The sequence below is a fragment of the Clinocottus analis genome, unplaced genomic scaffold (genome assembly GCF_023055335.1).
Source record: "Clinocottus analis isolate CAN_PGR_092001 unplaced genomic scaffold, fCliAna1.0.p SCAF_4, whole genome shotgun sequence".
In the NCBI taxonomy this organism is placed as follows: Eukaryota; Metazoa; Chordata; class Actinopteri; order Perciformes; family Cottidae; genus Clinocottus; species Clinocottus analis.
In genome coordinates, this window is record NW_027176153.1 from 8,531,723 (window position 1) to 8,548,805 (window position 17,083).

At 45.2% G+C, this 17,083-nt stretch overlaps 1 protein-coding gene across 3 annotated transcripts in view; it reads right to left on the bottom strand.

Moving 5' to 3' along the window:
- The window catches only part of prex1 (phosphatidylinositol-3,4,5-trisphosphate-dependent Rac exchange factor 1), a 70,453-nt gene that overhangs the window by 23,747 nt on the left and 29,623 nt on the right, over positions 1–17,083 (bottom strand). For all 3 annotated transcript variants that reach the window (XM_068597252.1, XM_068597251.1, XM_068597253.1), the window contains exons 9-16: positions 16,108–16,257; positions 12,650–12,797; positions 9,076–9,176; positions 7,909–8,012; positions 6,883–6,932; positions 5,072–5,147; positions 4,639–4,711; positions 1,515–1,660 (exon numbers count right to left, since the gene is read on the bottom strand). In XM_068597252.1, the coding sequence (XP_068453353.1) occupies positions 1,515–1,660; positions 4,639–4,711; positions 5,072–5,147; positions 6,883–6,932; positions 7,909–8,012; positions 9,076–9,176; positions 12,650–12,797; positions 16,108–16,257 (848 nt within the window). The remainder of the gene's footprint in view (positions 1–1,514; positions 1,661–4,638; positions 4,712–5,071; positions 5,148–6,882; positions 6,933–7,908; positions 8,013–9,075; positions 9,177–12,649; positions 12,798–16,107; positions 16,258–17,083) is intronic.

The window sequence follows — 17,083 nt, forward strand, 5'->3', positions numbered from 1 at the left end:
TTCACTTCAATAATAGCCGGGAGGGGAGGATTAGCTCTGCTAATCAGGGGGGGGGGGGCTCTTCCACCAGATAGCGAGCCTACTTCCCACTGTGATGTGAAAAGGGATGCTAGTGAGGCTTCTAGGTTTCCCGAGTCATAATGGACTTAACGAAATACTTCACTTTTTGTTTCAGCCTCAGCTGAACAGTCAGCTAGACCTTTTACAGCATCTAGCTAACCAGTTATATCAGTTATTTTCATTTTTCATAATGAATATATGATATGTGTCCTATTGCACAAAATATACTGACGAAAGGACATTCTGCTTTGGTGCTTTTACTGTCAAAAAGCAATAAAAACCTTACTCAGCCCATGATGACATGTGAGCTTGAATTTGGCTGAAGGATATCCACGTAATCCTTCTGCTCACGTGTTCCATGCGTCATGTTTGCCGGCGTTTTTTTATGTCTTATCAAGCATGGAAATTAACTTTCAGAAACTTCAAAAAGGTTCCAACATCCATCCTGTTCGATTGACACAAACATATTATCGTAGAAGCTTTACCAGATTTAAAGGTATTCCAACAAATTTGGCTGTTGAATGTTTTTGTATCACAGAGGACACAAAATAAGAATGAACCGAAACACACATGCACTAAAAAAAGAGGACGTGTGAGGAGGGAAAACGGACATAATGTTGCATTTCAATTAAAATTAGACTCTGCTTTCTTAGAAAAAGGAATTGAGCAGCATATTAGGAAAACACATATATTGGTATCTCAGACTGGAATGACATGAAAGGTCACAAGCTCAAAATATCATGCCTTTTTGAAGGCTTAATATTAAGCTGAATAATCAGTAAAGAGGGGTAAAAATCCAAACTGGGCTCACAAGCACTACGCCCTGTTTCACGTCCGTGTACTAAAATGTAATCTTTAATAGAAGACAAGTCTGCGGTAATTCTGACTGCAAGAATCAACTGCTGTCACCTCCCGTTAGTAGTCTGGCTAGTTTAATCTCTTGCCTCGGCAGCAACACACAAAAGGGAACTCGTCCCCGGCAGCACAGTTGATTTCCACAGGACAACACTCATTAAGATGCATGCAGATCAGAGCAAATTCAAAAGGTGTTTATTGTCATCAAAGCAATCCCCCGCTCTCAAGGGGGGCGAGGGAGGGCGGACTACTTCAAGCTGTGGAGATCGGAGAGAAGAACGCACGTGCGCTCGGCTCCAAACAAACTGGAGTGAAGCGTAGAGTAGATGCTTGTATGTCAATTCAATTAGCTATGCAGTACAATGCAGTCCTGTTATATCATCCCTGTGTACACATACACACACACACACATACTGCACGTGTGTGTGAGCATGAAAGAGTGACGCATATCCAGATGAATGTGGATACAATCTGTTGTATTTGAATCCATCTCCGTGGATCCATTCTTTATCTTTCTGAACAGTGATTTATGTATTTCTACAGAAGGAAACAAAAATGTGTGTGTGTGTGTGTTTTTGCGTGTGCGTGTGCTCGCTCACCACCAGGGACTTGGCTAAGATGTTTTCAATGAGTTTGAAGTCATTGCGCTGAAGCTGCTTGCTCTTGGTGCTGGTTCCCTCCATCTCCTCGTCCGCATAGAAACGGAAGAACTGGGACTCGTCTTTGAACTCACTCTTCTCCAAGACTGCGGAGGGAAAACACACAGCGTTTGATCAGAGAGCAGCCGACTGAAATTCTCAAATAGCTCAAAGTTTCTGGGGAGGAGGAGAAGAAGTAAAGTGGTGCTAATAAAAGGCTAAAAAAAATGCATTTAGCAGAAGCTTTAGCCATCCATTGAGGCACATCCAATAAAAAGTACTAAATGATTGACTCGTAAATGTCGAACGTGCGCAACATGACGGTGCTAATGCTGTTTGCGGGTCATTTGAAACTTCCAACACCCGAGTGTTTGCCCAGAGAACTGCCACGTCAGTGTGCGGACATCTTTACACAGACAAGCAACACGGTTAATTAGCTCAATAGCTAATGATGCTACCGTGAACATCTGGAGCCAAACTATATCTGGGTCGCAGCCAACTCAGGCCAGGCCTAGGAAGGATCCCTGCGGAGGACACGAGGAACCGTGTGCCGCAGTGTGTTTGGAAATCCCAGTGTTGGGCCGAGCCTCACTCCAACACATGGGGCTCGTCTGACATTGACCCTTTTTAGCTTTAACCAAAACACACTGCATTAAACCAGCTCTCCATTTATTAATTTTCTCTGATGAGAAGTAAGTGCACTGAAATGAGGCCCCTCCGTTACACAATGAGTGAATTTACCATTTACTGCGCTCAAGAATAGTTTTCCTAAATGAAAGGTTGCTTATTTCTTTTCAAATTTGAACCTTGTTGCTTTTTTGGTTTTAGAACAGTGTCTAAATAATTATCCGTATCCAATTATGTTAGTTTTCATTTTCTGGACGCTGGCACAACAGGTGCAAGCGTGCCTTATGTGTGACACATGGTGGTCACATTTGGACTAAAGCCATGAAGTGGGATGAAGGTTTTATAGTGTTGGACGGAATTGCGAGAAATATGTGTCTTGTTTGTGTCATACGAGCCCAAATCTCCTAACCTTAGGTCTATAAATCTGTAAAACGGTGCGTGCACAGGCAACACAGAGAGCCGAAGGTACCCAGCTGTTTAGAGATTTGGCGAGCATCTGGCACCCTCAGGTGAACAAAAGTAAACTGATTACACACGCGCACTCGTGCTGGCCTTGCGCCAACTCTGACAAAAGCCCGAATGTGAGTTATTTCCTCTGAGTCACGAATGCTGTGGTCACATAATACCTGAATACTACCTATTCAACTGGAGGGAGTGCTACTCCGGAAGCTGGCATACCTTAATAAAACACACACGCACATGTACACACACACACACACACACACACACACACACACACACACGTGCTGAGTACAGCTGACAACAAGCGAGGGTTAAGAAACCAGTGTTATGACTCATTCTGTTGGATATTTATTCACGTATGTGAATAACTGACTGTTTTAAAAAGTAGTATTATTAAGTAAACACTAAAACATGAAATAATTATGTTTAGTTCTGATTTGCCGAAAATCTGAACTAAACTGCTGTAGATAAGAACTTTGTGGTGAAAGAGAAATCTGTGGTTAAAAAAACTGTCAAATGAATAACTACTTGTAAACAACATGTTGGCTGCTGTATAACAGGAGCAATGGAGGATACATGGGAACTGTGCCCTGTATGCTACGTTGCCTGAAGGGTGTTCACAACGTTCACGGGTAGATGGATGATGCAAGCAGGTAAGGACGGATGAAAGGCGCATTAACCGTGTTATCTATAGTCAGTGATCCTGCCACCAGTAACCTCATAACAAACACATTCAGACAGCGAGACAAACATAAAAGGACAGACTCGAGGAAGACAAGGGCAGAACAAAAATGAAAGAAGAAAAAAAGGCAGAGAAAGGAGAGGAGGTCGCGGGGGACCAGGTGACGAGAAAGCAGATGTGCTGACTCAGGACTACAGAGAGGGACCGGAGGAGAGGTGAGGAGTGCAGACGGGCTGAGAGGAGAAAGGTTGTGACCCTGAAGAGGAGCAGAGAGGAGGGAGAACAGGGGGACACCTTCAAACAGATGGTAGAGGGAAGAAAAGGCATGTGGGAGTGCCAATCAGACAATCTGAGGACAAATAATAAGACGGAAGTACCGGGAGCGGTACTACGTGTGTAAATGAGCGTGACGGACGCCTCAGAAGAGATTTGTGTGAACTTTTAAGCCCCGGTACAGATTACATTCTCATCTGATCTATCACTTTGTCCCGAGAGCTGCAAGACATGCCAAGAAGCAGCCGTGACACAGAACCCAGCGTGCTAGTGTGACCTGTAATAATGCAATTCACCGCTGGGACGACTGTGCAGTAGCTTGGTTAAAAGATCTCCAGGATCTTTGCGGGGGAACTCAAACCACTCCAATTGAAATTAACAAGACAGATTTAATTCATCTTCGTCTTAGATTTCGGTCTCGCGTGCCTCGGGAAGTGCCATCGTCATGTTACTTTCTCGGCGTCCCACCATTAAGTGCTTCTATTAAGCGAGTCTCGCTTTGGACATAATGAACTGGTGGGCCAATGAAGCGGGCTGATTCAATTTAAGGCCTCAAACAGTGGTCACGGTTCAGCGGACTGACCCAGACGGCCATGTAGCTAAACCAAACAGATCTTGCTTAGGCTGCGCTGCTAATGCTGTTTACACGCAACACGCCGGTGAAGAGCCAACACCGCTCCACTACAATGTGCTCAGTGAGGTTAGCGACACTTGGCAGGACCAGGTGTGCAACTTTATTTATTGTCAAGCGATGACGGCCTGACAGAGGCTGATATTACATCATTTTGTGGGTAAAGAGAGTGAGGTAGGGAAAGGGAGGGGAGAGGGCAGTAAGGGCACAACAACAGAGTGAGCGAAATGTTGCAAACGCGGGGGCTATAAATAATCAGAGACAGACAAAAGACACTGCCACACCATGCACGTCTCATGTCGGAGCTTCATTCCTTCTATCTCATGCTGAGATCTCAGACTGAAATAACACATGAAAATAGTTGGTTTGTCTTGGTGCATGCGTGTGTGAGAAAAGAGAATTGGACTGACCGTGGTGCATGAAGCCATTGTTGCAGAGCCCCACGCCCAGCGTCACCGCGTCCTCCCGGGTCGAGCAGTCTCCCTGGGAAACCAAAATCAGTGACGCACACACAGTCGGTCAGTTACAATGGCCGTTTGCACCGGCTCATTCGCGGTGGACTGGCCTGCAGCCCACCGCGTTTGCTGCACTGAGGATGGGGATTAATTAATGTGTGTGTGTGATCAAGACAATTAGAGATTGCAGGTTAGGAGATTGGGTGGCTAATTTCATTTGCAATGGGAGGACATGGAAAGAGTAAAATGTGCCATTCGGCAAAGGTGAAATACTGACAAGTAGTATGGACTTAAACAGCGATGAGTTATTGTTGTTTTTACACAGCCTTGTCATCCTTGTTTAACGTTATGGCTCAGATTAAATAAGTACAATAGATGTTGATTTCACCTGCAAGAGGAGCCAGTCGACCAGTTTGCTGGCAGGCACCACAGATTTGAAGGTTTTAAGATGGTGGTCTCTGTCCCTAAAAGGAGCACAAAAAATAGAGAAAAAAAAGAAAAAGCATTCACAAAATGTATTTTCACAGTACAATTGTAGCGAGGTAAAAACAGCCTGTGGCCTCTTTGTGTTCACTCAACCGTGTATTGGTTGTTCCTCAACCTCTGATTGCACAAGCAACTGCTGTGGACCAACGTACTCGGCGTGCAAACACACACACACAAAACAGGAAACGCCGCAGAGGACGTGTGGTTGGCGGTGTGACTCGTCGGGTGTATCGTGGGCCCGTCAAATGAACAGCCGAGTTGATAACCTCCGTCTTAATCATCTATTCTGAGTAAGACATGGGGTGTGTCCGGAGAGGAACTAAAAACTTCCGCAACGGCAACCAAGTAAAAAAAAAAAGTGTGAACGAGAAGTGCACTGAACGATGTGCCTCAAAACGCCAGAAAGAGTGAGCTGCTTCCAGACGCCGTCAGGGATGCCATCGTCATCCACACCATCAGACATCGGTGGCATTCCCAAGATTGATTTGAGAAGGTTTACATCTATTTCATTATCGTTATTGTCGTGCACTGCGTTACGAAACCGGCGGCGCTTTGTCTCCCCACGAAGTTTAATAAAAACAGAGGCCCGGTTTGTAATCACTTATGCTTCATTAAATGCCATGCATCCATCACTCCAACAGTATAATTAATGGGTGCTACTTACAATGCCAATTCAGTGATGGATTAAGAAAAAAAAAGCATGGCCGCTTAACATCATATCTCGCTGGCAGGGCAGAGGATTGCCTTTGTATGTTAATAAGATTCGTCCCCCTGCACCGAAAGCTCTTTGTTAGTGCCGATGGTAACCCGGGCACTTCAATCAGTGGGTGAGTGATGTGGGGAGAGTAGGGAGAGCGGCGTGAGATATGTGTGTGATGTGTATTTGTGGTGCGTTTTCTTTGCTTTCATAGACATTTTTACTTCTGTTCCGACTCTTTGAACTTTAGGTGGGAAACGTTATTGTAAAAGTGCGATGCCATTCCCGAGCATTTATTCAGGATTTCTACAGTTAACCTTAACGTCATATATATATAGTTTTATATATATATAGTTTTAGGACCTGTGTCAAGATACAGAATGGTAATAAGATAAGAAACAAGGTTTATTGTTTTCCAGAACAATAAAGGACTAATGGAGGACTGTATATTAATACGAGACATTCAACATTCAGAGGATGGAACCTGTTTTTGTGTGTTTACATACACTGTCGAGTTCATATGGATGAGTATGTGTAGTGCATGTGTAAGGAAGGAATTGAGTAAGTGTGTGTGTGCATGTGTGTGAGAAAGAGGGAGAGAGCGTGAAGGAGAGAAGTGTTTGGCCTCCCACTAAACTCATGTTTAAAATTTCACCGACATAAATTCAGCTCACCCATAACGCTGCAAGCATTAAGAGACAAATGTTCATAACATGCGGCTCTTCTTAATCCTTCAAGAGCTACATCATATAAACCTTCAGTCACGAAAGCCTGGCATCCTCCACCTGAGCTGGACCATGGTACACATGAACCTATAGCAGCTCAAGCCTGGCGTGGAGTCGGGGGGGCAAATTGGAGAGGAAAGGGAGGTTTGAGGCTGTGCTGCTGTTAGTTCAGAAAGGTTGTCGCGGGTCAAATGTGAACCCTTCATGAATATGCATCCGCTGCACCTGGACAGCGGGAACATTAGCATATATGAGGGGTGGGGGAGGAGGGAGGGAAAGGCATGTACTTACTTGATGACAGGCGTGTGGAGGCTGTGAAGGCGGCAGTACAGCCTGACGCCCTGAGAGAAAAGAAAATAACGGAGGCGATGACTCACAGAACGTACACACCTTGGATAAACAAGTACAAGCACGGCCTCGGGACAAGAGATTTTAACTGTCGACTGTGAAAAAGAGTTACCGCAGGGTTATTGGTTCAGGATAGACATTTTAAAACCATAGCAGGCTCTGAGAGCGGAGGTAGGTCAGCATAACCGACGTCTTTTGTCTATTAAATGATTATGTCCTCTTTTTTTTCTTCTTCAAAACTAAGATTTTGTTTCTATGTGAAGGGCTTAGGGACTACAGAGTGGGAGAATTTGCATAAACCAGTCACAAAGGTTTACGCTTGTATGAATGGACAAAAAAATATGTCGACTGATTTTTAGCCGGCCGGCAACCTACGGGTCTGGAAAGTGAAGCAGCTGAAGAAATGCCTTAGTTGCGTTCCCTCAATGGCAATCAGGGGCCACTCTTCTGGTTTCAAAAAGAAGTATATACGAAAGATTGTATAGAAGTCTATGAGAAAATGATTACTTCTCTCTTGATGTATTCCCTCAGTAAACATTGTAAACATGAGTTTATGGTCTCAGTCTCTAGTTTTAATTCTTCTTTAATACAGTATGAAACTTATTTAGTAAATTATGGTCCCTTTATAGTCAAATAGAGCATAAAGCTGATGGCCAAAATAACACTTAAAGCTTCAAAACTACAGTCCATAATCAATGTGTGACGTCACAGTGACACAACGCCCACTTCTTCGACGTAGTTTATGTTTCTTTTTTGTCATTGATGATGTTGCATTTATTATTTTTTCCGTCATGCTGCAATTGATAGACGTATGTGTGCAATTTTCAAACACATGATGCGTAATTTTGTTGCCTTCTAATTTACTATAAATCCGGCACGTGTTTACAGCTCCGATCTCTTCTTCCTCATCTTTGTTTCTTTTACATTTTCTACCAACCAGAAGATATCCAGACACTTAACTATAGTTACCTTAGACATGATGTCCTCCATCTCGCTGCGGGCCTTGTAGGTGCCATCGTCATAGCGGAACCGGTACAACACCTGCTCGTTCTTGAACTGGTGCTTGTCGGACACTGAAATAACACCAGAACGGGATCATGTCACAGCGAAGCGTTAGCCTGTCAGCGTATTCCCTTTCATGACTTTGTTTCAAATTAAAAATGCAGAGGGGTAGCGCAGAGACGAGAGGCAAGACGTTTGTATGAAACGGTGACGTTGTGACTTTTGTCCCCGGCGGGTAAGCCATGAGATTAAAATATTCAACATCTAACATTTAACAGCTGCCAATTCCCATAAAATCTCCATAATCGCATTAATAAACTACAAAACAACATAAATCCAACACACAGAATGAAAAATGACTAACACGTACACAAACAGATGCCTGTAGGAGGAGAAGCGAACAGTGAAATCGGACAAAACAGAGACAGTTTGGTTCCACCACAACAAGTTGGCATGGGCTCAAACAAAGCTGCTCTTTCTTTTTTTTCATTTTTTTTTTACTCAGTCTAGACTACAAATGTCCTCGTAAAGCCCAAAGGCATCACACGATCAGTCATTGAAAAGTGTCAACCGTGGAAGCACTCTTTATGTAAGCGTCTCTTGGCTTGACAAATGTGACGGGGAGATGGACGGCTTTCAATTCTCTCCCCCTCTCCCTCTCTCTCTCCCTCTCTCTCTCTCTACCTCGTGGGGACACCTACACTTTTCCTGCCAGGCCTGAGCCCTCTACAGGTCGGCCCACAAAAGCCTCACTGCCTTCCCACACGGAGCCCTGCTTGTCATCGTTACACCTCTCTGTGGTCGGCGGTTCCTGCCAGGGAGGATTTCAGGGGATTTTCCACAGGTATTAAGGAATGTGGAGGTTGCGTCTCAGCAGATTTCCCTTAAGAGCTTTGTGTGTATGAATCGGGCTGCTTGCTTATACTTATACCAGAGATAATGCCTTCTGATCGCGGTGGTTTTCTACCCCAACATGTCCAATAAGTGAAGAACAAATTCATAACACGAATGAGTCAAACAATTACAGAAGGAGAATGTGAATCAGAGAAGGGAAAACATGCCAAAAATTGAAAAATTGATGTTTCCGATGTGGTTTAACACAAAAAGCACGAGAGGGATTGTGCTTCGTCTCACCGTGGTGAATGATGCCATTTTCCAGCAAGGCTTGTCCCAGGTTGACCCCTTCGTCCGGCTTACTGATCTCTCCGCTCTCGATCAGCCACGACACAAACTCACTGAGAACACAAACACAAAGAAGCATATATGATGAGGCCCTGGTTTCTCAAAGCGGGGAGCTACTCGCTGTTGTTTTTTTCATTTTGTCACTGTTGTCACTGCGAGTTTTGCAGGGAATTTGCATGGGTGCCGATACAATGGCATTGCATTTTGGATTGGATTTAAAGTTGGTGTTTCTTTCATGTTCATTCATAAAGCCTCTCATGCTTGTGGCTTACACTAAACAGGACCAATACCACACTAGTGTAAACTTAATAATCCCCTTGTTCTGAGTAATAAGCTCATAAACACAAAATATAGACGATAAAAACTTAAAAACAAAATGCAAAAAAAACACAGAGAAATGTTTTGCTCCTATTACTCTTTATGAGTCAGCCATATTACAGTACACATAGACCGTATAACACCGACAGTGTGTACAGATGTTTTTCATTAGCCAAAGCCACTTCTTTGTATTTGTGCAGAGGTCCCCGAGATGATTCACTTTTTTTGAGGAGTTTACATGCACCACTAATGAAATGTAACATGTGGATCTCAGGCTCAAAGGCAATGGCACGGAGCTTGACTGCCCTTTAATAGTTTTTTTTTTTTTATTATTCTGTAGCCAAAGCAGGAGACTTCCTTCAAGTATTGACTGCAGGTGATGAATAAATGAGTTTCAGCCCAACGCTGGCCCACGTGACACAACCGGTGAAATAGATCCACTCTGAGGCAGGGCTGACACCTAAAATGTTCACGACTGAAAGCCTTGTGCAAGACATTTAAAAGAAACCCATCTACAGCACAGTGCCTATTCGTAGAAACCTGTAATATTAGTTCTTCCCTTTTCTCCTCTTCGCTACAAAAATATCCCTCGAGCTTTGACGCTGCACATGCATTAGCCGTCCAAATCTAAGCGCTTCAGCTCCGCTCCCTTCTCTTCACGCCCAGTTTGCACTGAACAAATGTTTGAAGGAGAAAATGACATTCTCCCCGTCTTCAGCTTTCATGCTGCTGGGTGAAATCACTTCCCCTGATAATGATAAAAAAAAAGTGAATTGGAGAGTGCTAGCAGAGAGTGAGAGAGTGTGTGTGTGTGCGTGTATATGTGTGTGTGCGTGCGTGTGTTCAAGAACATTCCAGCATGGGAACAATTCTGAAGCATGTGTTATGAGAAATCTGCGCTCACGTGTCAATTCGCTTTCCGGCAGAGGTGCGACAGATGTGTGAGTGTGTGTCGGATGGCTTGAAAAGAGTTCATGAAAAGCACTCAGCAAGGTGTGTGTGCATGTGAAGCCCAATCCCAAGCATATATGATCGCTGTGCGTTTGATGGACCACCTGCCGCTGGTCCTTTGTGTCCGCCTGACGCACAAAAGGAATATTTTACCATAATTGTTTGGGGGGGGGGAATAGAAAAATGTGTTTTCATGCCTGCAGTATTCGTGTTTGTGTGTGTTTATTGTCTCTCTGTATGTTCATGTCAAAGCCGGTGGCTGTAAATTTGCATTAGCAGGGGAATGAATGTGAGGGGATGGTGGTGGGGTGTCGATGTTACGCAAGAGTCAGGTTAATTTTAGACACAAACGAATATGATGATCAAAAGTTGTGAGTGAGTGAAAGACAAAGTGAGAGTGAAAGTGAGAAAGAGAGAGAGAGAGAGAGAGAGAGCCTTGTGCCACACATGGAGGAGTCGGGGACAAGGATAATGGATTTGTGGGAATATCTGCTGATGATTGTATATCTGCGTGCAAAGTTCAGCAGCATTAGCGGGGCTTTTCAAGTGGGCCCCTGGGCTCGGAAAAGACAACTGCCGTGTCCCCACCCGCACCGCATTCTGACCGATGTCGTGTTCGGCATGTACACTACACTAGTCTCGATAGTATGTTTTCCCCAAACATTTTGTGTTTGTTTACCAAGATCTTTCTGGAGCCAGCGCACCACCATTTGCCCCTTTTTTTTTATCTCAATTTGTTCCAGCTCCACTTCCCCTGTGCATCGCATGGTGGGACAAAAGTGTGCGAGGCTGTAAAAGTATGCATGCAGACTATTCATAGCGCACTTCATTTGTGTTGCGTTTAAAGTGTGAAAACACGACATGCTCAAAGACCTGCTCAAAAAGAAAAAAGAAAATGTGGAATTGGGACACAGCAAATGTATTTTCCCTCAGAGGGTGAGAAAATACATTGAGCACCAAAAGCTAGTGGAACGCATGCTAACCCAGAAATAGAGTAAGGAGCTCTAATTCAATCTCCTCCCAGCGTTAGCGCTCTTCAAACAAAAAGGTAGGAACAAACAGAAAAAAATAAGAATATGCCACATCCTCACTTTAAATCCTTTCAATTGACGGCGGACGAGCAACTGGCATGACCCAAAATAGTGACAATGAGAGAAAGTAAAGCCTGTTAACACCATTCTCCAATGCAGATGGCAGACAGATGACGGCATCAAGACAACGCAGTGTTATCAGAACCGGCAGTCGGCATCTCTGTGTAATGCAATGAGCAGTCAAACTACGCCTGCTAATAATTTCATCAGAGAGACAAACGCAGACCTAATGCAGGCTACAGAGGAAATGAGTGAGTGATAAAGCGGGCAGGAAAGTGAGCGATGATGGAAGGGGAGCGCAGGGTGAGAGGAAGAGGTAGACAAACTAACTCGTACCACGTGGACAAAGCAGAGGAGGCAGTGAGTGACTGAAAACAAAGGATTGCCTGAGGAGAGATCCATGTTGACAGACATTGGAATTTGAACCCGCCTCACAGCCACCGTTCTGGCACTGAACGGTGGCTCTGTCCTACAAGTGGATGGGTGCAATATAAAACATTACTTCTATGTGGACACTAATAAAGCACTCCTCTGAATGCAGTCGACTCTGACGAGGAAAACCTTCACGTGAGGCCACCAAGATGGAACATGCCTCCCAGAAACACCACGAGGTTGTTTTTTTTTTCGAGCAGCCCATTAAATTGTCTTCTTGGCAGTGACTGATGTGATATTAGTCACTGTGTTATTGTCCACTGCGTTTACCTTGAAGAGGAAAACTTTAATAGCTGATCGGGATCTCACAATCGCTGCTGTGTTTGGGAACTTAAGCAAGCCTCTCGTTGTCTATTCATTGTATAGAAACATGCAGGGGACAGAAAGGGGGATTGCTTGTTGCAGGGCCTCAGTTAAAGGTCCTCTGCTAGTGAAAGTCTAGGTGTGTGAGCGATACAAGTGTGTGGGGAGCAACTGGGGCCTTTCTATGAACCGTGAGAGGAGACTATGAGGCGCGCAGGGAGGGGGGCGCTCATTACAGACAAGAGGATGTAGGGATAAAACAGTTTAGGCACCTTGCCAGGACTTGGGGAGGCTGGATACCAGCTCTTTTGAAAGCCTGCTGATCTTACGTAACAGCGATTTGTAAGGGTCCCCCTTGTGAACAGCGCCGCATTGCAGTCGAATTCTGGGAACCTAGAGAAGCCGGGCACCGAGGAGGCAAAGAAACTCACTTTCCCATGAAGCACTTGGGCACAATGCTGAGCTTCCTGCGTCGATCCTTGATCAGGTGCCGACTCTTGGTCATCATCATGTGGTAGAGCTTCTCTCCCTTCTCGGCGATCATCACGTAGGCGTCCCGCTCCATCCCGAGTTTGAGGCCTGCAAACAAACGAGAAAAACACGTCAGGCCCAAGAGGATTCGTCGCCCCGCCATCACCCCATCAGCGGAATGAAAGGAAACTTTTCAGTAAATTCACTGGATCGCATTTGTGAGAAAAACACAGCGGACCCATTACTGCACACGAATGTCAAGTTGCTTTCTAGTGTGTGAAAGCCAAAAGGCAAAGGCTGTCACGGTGCTTAGAGGAGACAAGCGGGCCTTTAGCTTGACGGCCCGGTTGTGTTCTGGTATTGTACAGATGAAATGAAGCTTGGAACAGAGGACGGCGGCCCGGGTCTGCCGCAACATTCAGCAACAAACCCAGATGTGTATCTCCCCTCGACAAGTTGTTCTGGGAGTAAGTAGAGTTCAGCAGGGCAGCGTGATCTTGATCTTGTTTCTGTGTTGGTTTCTTAACTGTTTATTCCTCTATTGTAACATGTGAGGGCCCATTGTGAGGCCTGCTGCCCCCTGCAACAAAAAAAAACAACCTCGGGTGAGTTCACAGTTCTAGCTGCTTTCCGTCATCTTGGGGTTCGATGAACTTCTGAACCTCATCTTGGGGTTCGATGAACTTCTGAACCACAACGTGAGGCTTTCTGACTCGGGCGACGCGACTGTGCTGCGCCTCCCTAAGCTGCTTAACTCTGCTGAGAGGCGCACATCAAGCTGCCAAACTGGACTATAAAGTATTGTACAAGGCTCGCAATACGCCGGACAGACGAAATGTCACGTTTGTGAAGAGCAGGAAACAGATCTAACTTGGGATCCCTGACCCCGTTTACACCTTGTGTAAACATGTGTCTGCGAGCCGCGGATCACAAGTGGAGGGCGCTAAATACAAGCGTCAACGACCACCACATTCCTTTCACTACAACCGCTCTCTGGGGTTTGGGACGCATTTAACCACAGGGCTTTTGTAGTGTAAATGCTAAAGCATCCTGATGTGCCCTGAAAAGGAAAAAACCGGAGGAATCTGCATTAAAGCCATACGTTTTTGCTCCTTCTTTTGACTCGCCTCCAGTTGGTTCTCAAGGCATTGACGATGGCTTTGGCCACAAAATGCACAGAGATGTATTACGAGTGCGTCAAACTCCGTATTGTTTGGATATCTTCGTCGCAGAACATTTGTGCGTGCGGGCGATCAGCCGGCATTTGGATGCTTTTCAAAATGTGCGGCAACGCAAGGCATTTGATCCCTTGGAGGTCGGCTTGGAGAGCGAGGGTCCTGAACATTTCCCTCACTCTCTACGATGTCCAACAAAACACAAAACATGCTCCATTGTGCAACGCACATGAAGGCAGAAGTGTTGTGGTGGAAGTCTGACCAACTGAAAGGGAAAGCGAGGGGTGAGACTAAATGGTCATCTCCTGAATCCCTTTTCCCAGAGAGTCTTGAGGGGTTCTGCACTGGTAGCCCCATGATGGAGGTGGGGTTATATTACATTTGACAGCAGCTGGAGCAGACTTAAACAAAGAGTGTCATTGAACAACAGACGGGGCCTGTCCAGCAGCAGAGGGCCCCTCAGCTTCTGTTCCAGCTGTCAGAGTTTGTCTTGGGCGACTCCTTGTCTTCCTGTGCTTGGCACGAGTGCATACCCCGACACGTTACCCGAGCCGTGCTTTTTTTTCCCCGGTGATGAGACAAACACCTCTACCTAGCAGTCCAATGCAGGTGGAGGACCACAGTGAGACATGGAAAAGGTCGCGCAAACAAGAGCAAAGATGCATGAAATGGAGGGAAAATAAAATGTGCCAGGATTTATCGCGGTAAAGCTTTATCAAGTAGTCTAGACTGTTAGTAATGCGCTTGAGAGGAAGGTGAGTCTCAGTGAGAGCAGAGTGTGGTGGAGATGGCGGGGGTTAGAGAAAGGGAGATTGGAGGGGAAACTGGGCACTGTGACTGATCTGGCATCTGTTAGCCTCAGGACGATTTCCGCCGGGGTTGAAACCAAACACCTCAAGCTGCAGCGCACTCCTTGGTACTCATTCCTCCTCTGCAACCCCCTTTCCTCACAGGGTCAAGATGCCAGAGAACTCCGATGCAGACGGTTTTTTTATTTAATGTGAGATTACAAAAAGTAATTCCCAAGAACGCAAATGTTTGTGTTGACAGTTGGCTCTCGGCCAAACGCGCGCATGCAGCTAACATTTTGAGCCTTCTGTCATCTTCAGCCAGACAATTAGCTTCAGGGATCCAATTTAGATTTTTAGCCATCAACGCTATCAGGTGACCTGATGGGCACCGCCCCCAAAATCTGGTTAAAGCCTTTCACACTGTCTAACACACAGAACGTAACGAAGACAGATGGCCAGTGCTGAACAGGTGGGAGAGCATTTTATAAGGCAAAAGAGGGAAGTCCGAAGGAGCAACAACAATATCAGTTTGCATTACTAATCTCGGATCAGCGGATGTTGTGCTGTGTCGGGCTTATTCTTTTTTTTTTACCACCAGTGAATGAAGTGGATTTCTTTTAGGCCAGACTGAATACAATTAGATTTTCTGCACACTAATCCAAAACTAATTCCTCATGTCAACATATTCTACGACTGCACAAACAAACCGCTGGGATGGATACAACTCTGTCTTCTCGTCAATGCAACACTTTTATTCAAGTAAAAATAGATCCAGATTCATTAAAGGACATGTGCATGACGTAACTGGACTTTGCTTCCTTTGACAATGCTTTTCTATTTCAAGCGTTTGCCCAGGATTCTGTTTTTAGCATATTTTGTTGTTCGTGAATGAGACATTTGTCTCATCGGTCCCTTCACACCGAGGGGCTTTGATTAGTCAAACAGCTCCGCCACATTGATTTGTTTTCTCCTGAATGTGAACAACAGATTGCTGCGGCAGCCTCTGCTCGGTGCACAGGTCGGCCGGGCCAACCGTAGACGTCGTGTCACCTGAGCCTCCGCGTGCGAAAAATGAAGGCCGGCAGCTCGCTCAAGGTGGGACACGACTGCGGGACACAAACACTGCTTCCAGGTCAGGAGCACATCCACCGGCATTACTGTGTGCAAACTGATGGGGGTCACGATAGCTTGGGAATCCAAGGTGACACTGGCATGTAGGGCAAATAGAGATTACAGTTGCATGTAATACAATGAGTATGACATACAATTATAATGAATCTTTACAAAACTTGGTCGGTGGTGCCACGTCTTTCGAAACTGCATTACAGAAACAAGTGAATTTTCCTTAAGGGGAACTCTGGTGTAAAAAAAGAGGATCATTTCTGGTTTTGTACTCTCAGGCCCATAAACCAGAAGTGCCATAAATCGCCTTCAGAAAATGGCCTTACTCACATTCTCTCTGCTCCCGTTCCCTCAAGATGGCGTCCAGCCACTTCTGCTTGTCCTCTGCGTGCTTGGCCATGCAGACAAACCACTTGTTTTTAGCCGTGTTGTGGATCTTCCAGCCTTTCGTCACCGTGTAGTTGTTGCTGTGATAGTCGGCTGCAAGGCAGAAAAAAAAATATGATGGAGTAATTTATTTTTGTTTAAATGGGAGAGGAAAACCATTAAAATAGTTTATTAAAGAGCTATCTTTTTTCCCCAATATTTCTGCACTGTATTGCAATGGCCTTTAGGGTTACACTGAAAACAAACCATCTCATTAAACAAGAATCGTGAAGTATATCTCTGTTTTTTGTCAGGCCTGTTTTTCCTTTCTCCTCTTGTTGTCTTTAAGCGTTTTCATTTTCAAAAGAAGATGCATACCGAAAGTCAACATTGACCTCAGTGGTAAGTAAAGACGGTACTAATGAGTGTAATCAAATCACTCTTAATAGGATTTACTGCTCAAGCAATGATTTACAAGCCAATTAAAGAGATACACACGATGCACCACAAGAGCGGTAAAAGGCCACCTTTCCACTGACTCAACAAAATCCCTCCTCGTTCCCCTTTCTAATTTTATCATCCATTTAGCTGCAGGTGAGCCGCTACTGAATAATGAATGGCCCCTGGTAATGGGGTGCATTAGTCTCGCGCTCAAAGGTCATATAAATAGATGTGATACTTCAGGCCCCACGGGGAGCAGCTACTGCTGATCGAGGAGAGCAGGGACTCATACCGCCGCATGTAACTGCTGGGACGGGAAAAGATGGATTCTCTTAGAGTTTTATGGAAGTGCATGATGGCATTATTCAAAGCAGAGAGGTGTATGAATCAGTGAAAGTGAGGGTATTTTGAATTCTTGCAAAGCTGAACAGGTGGCGATTTGAGTCTCCTTACCGGTGTGGCACAAAGTGAGTGCATAGTGTACGGTTCATGCAGCCTG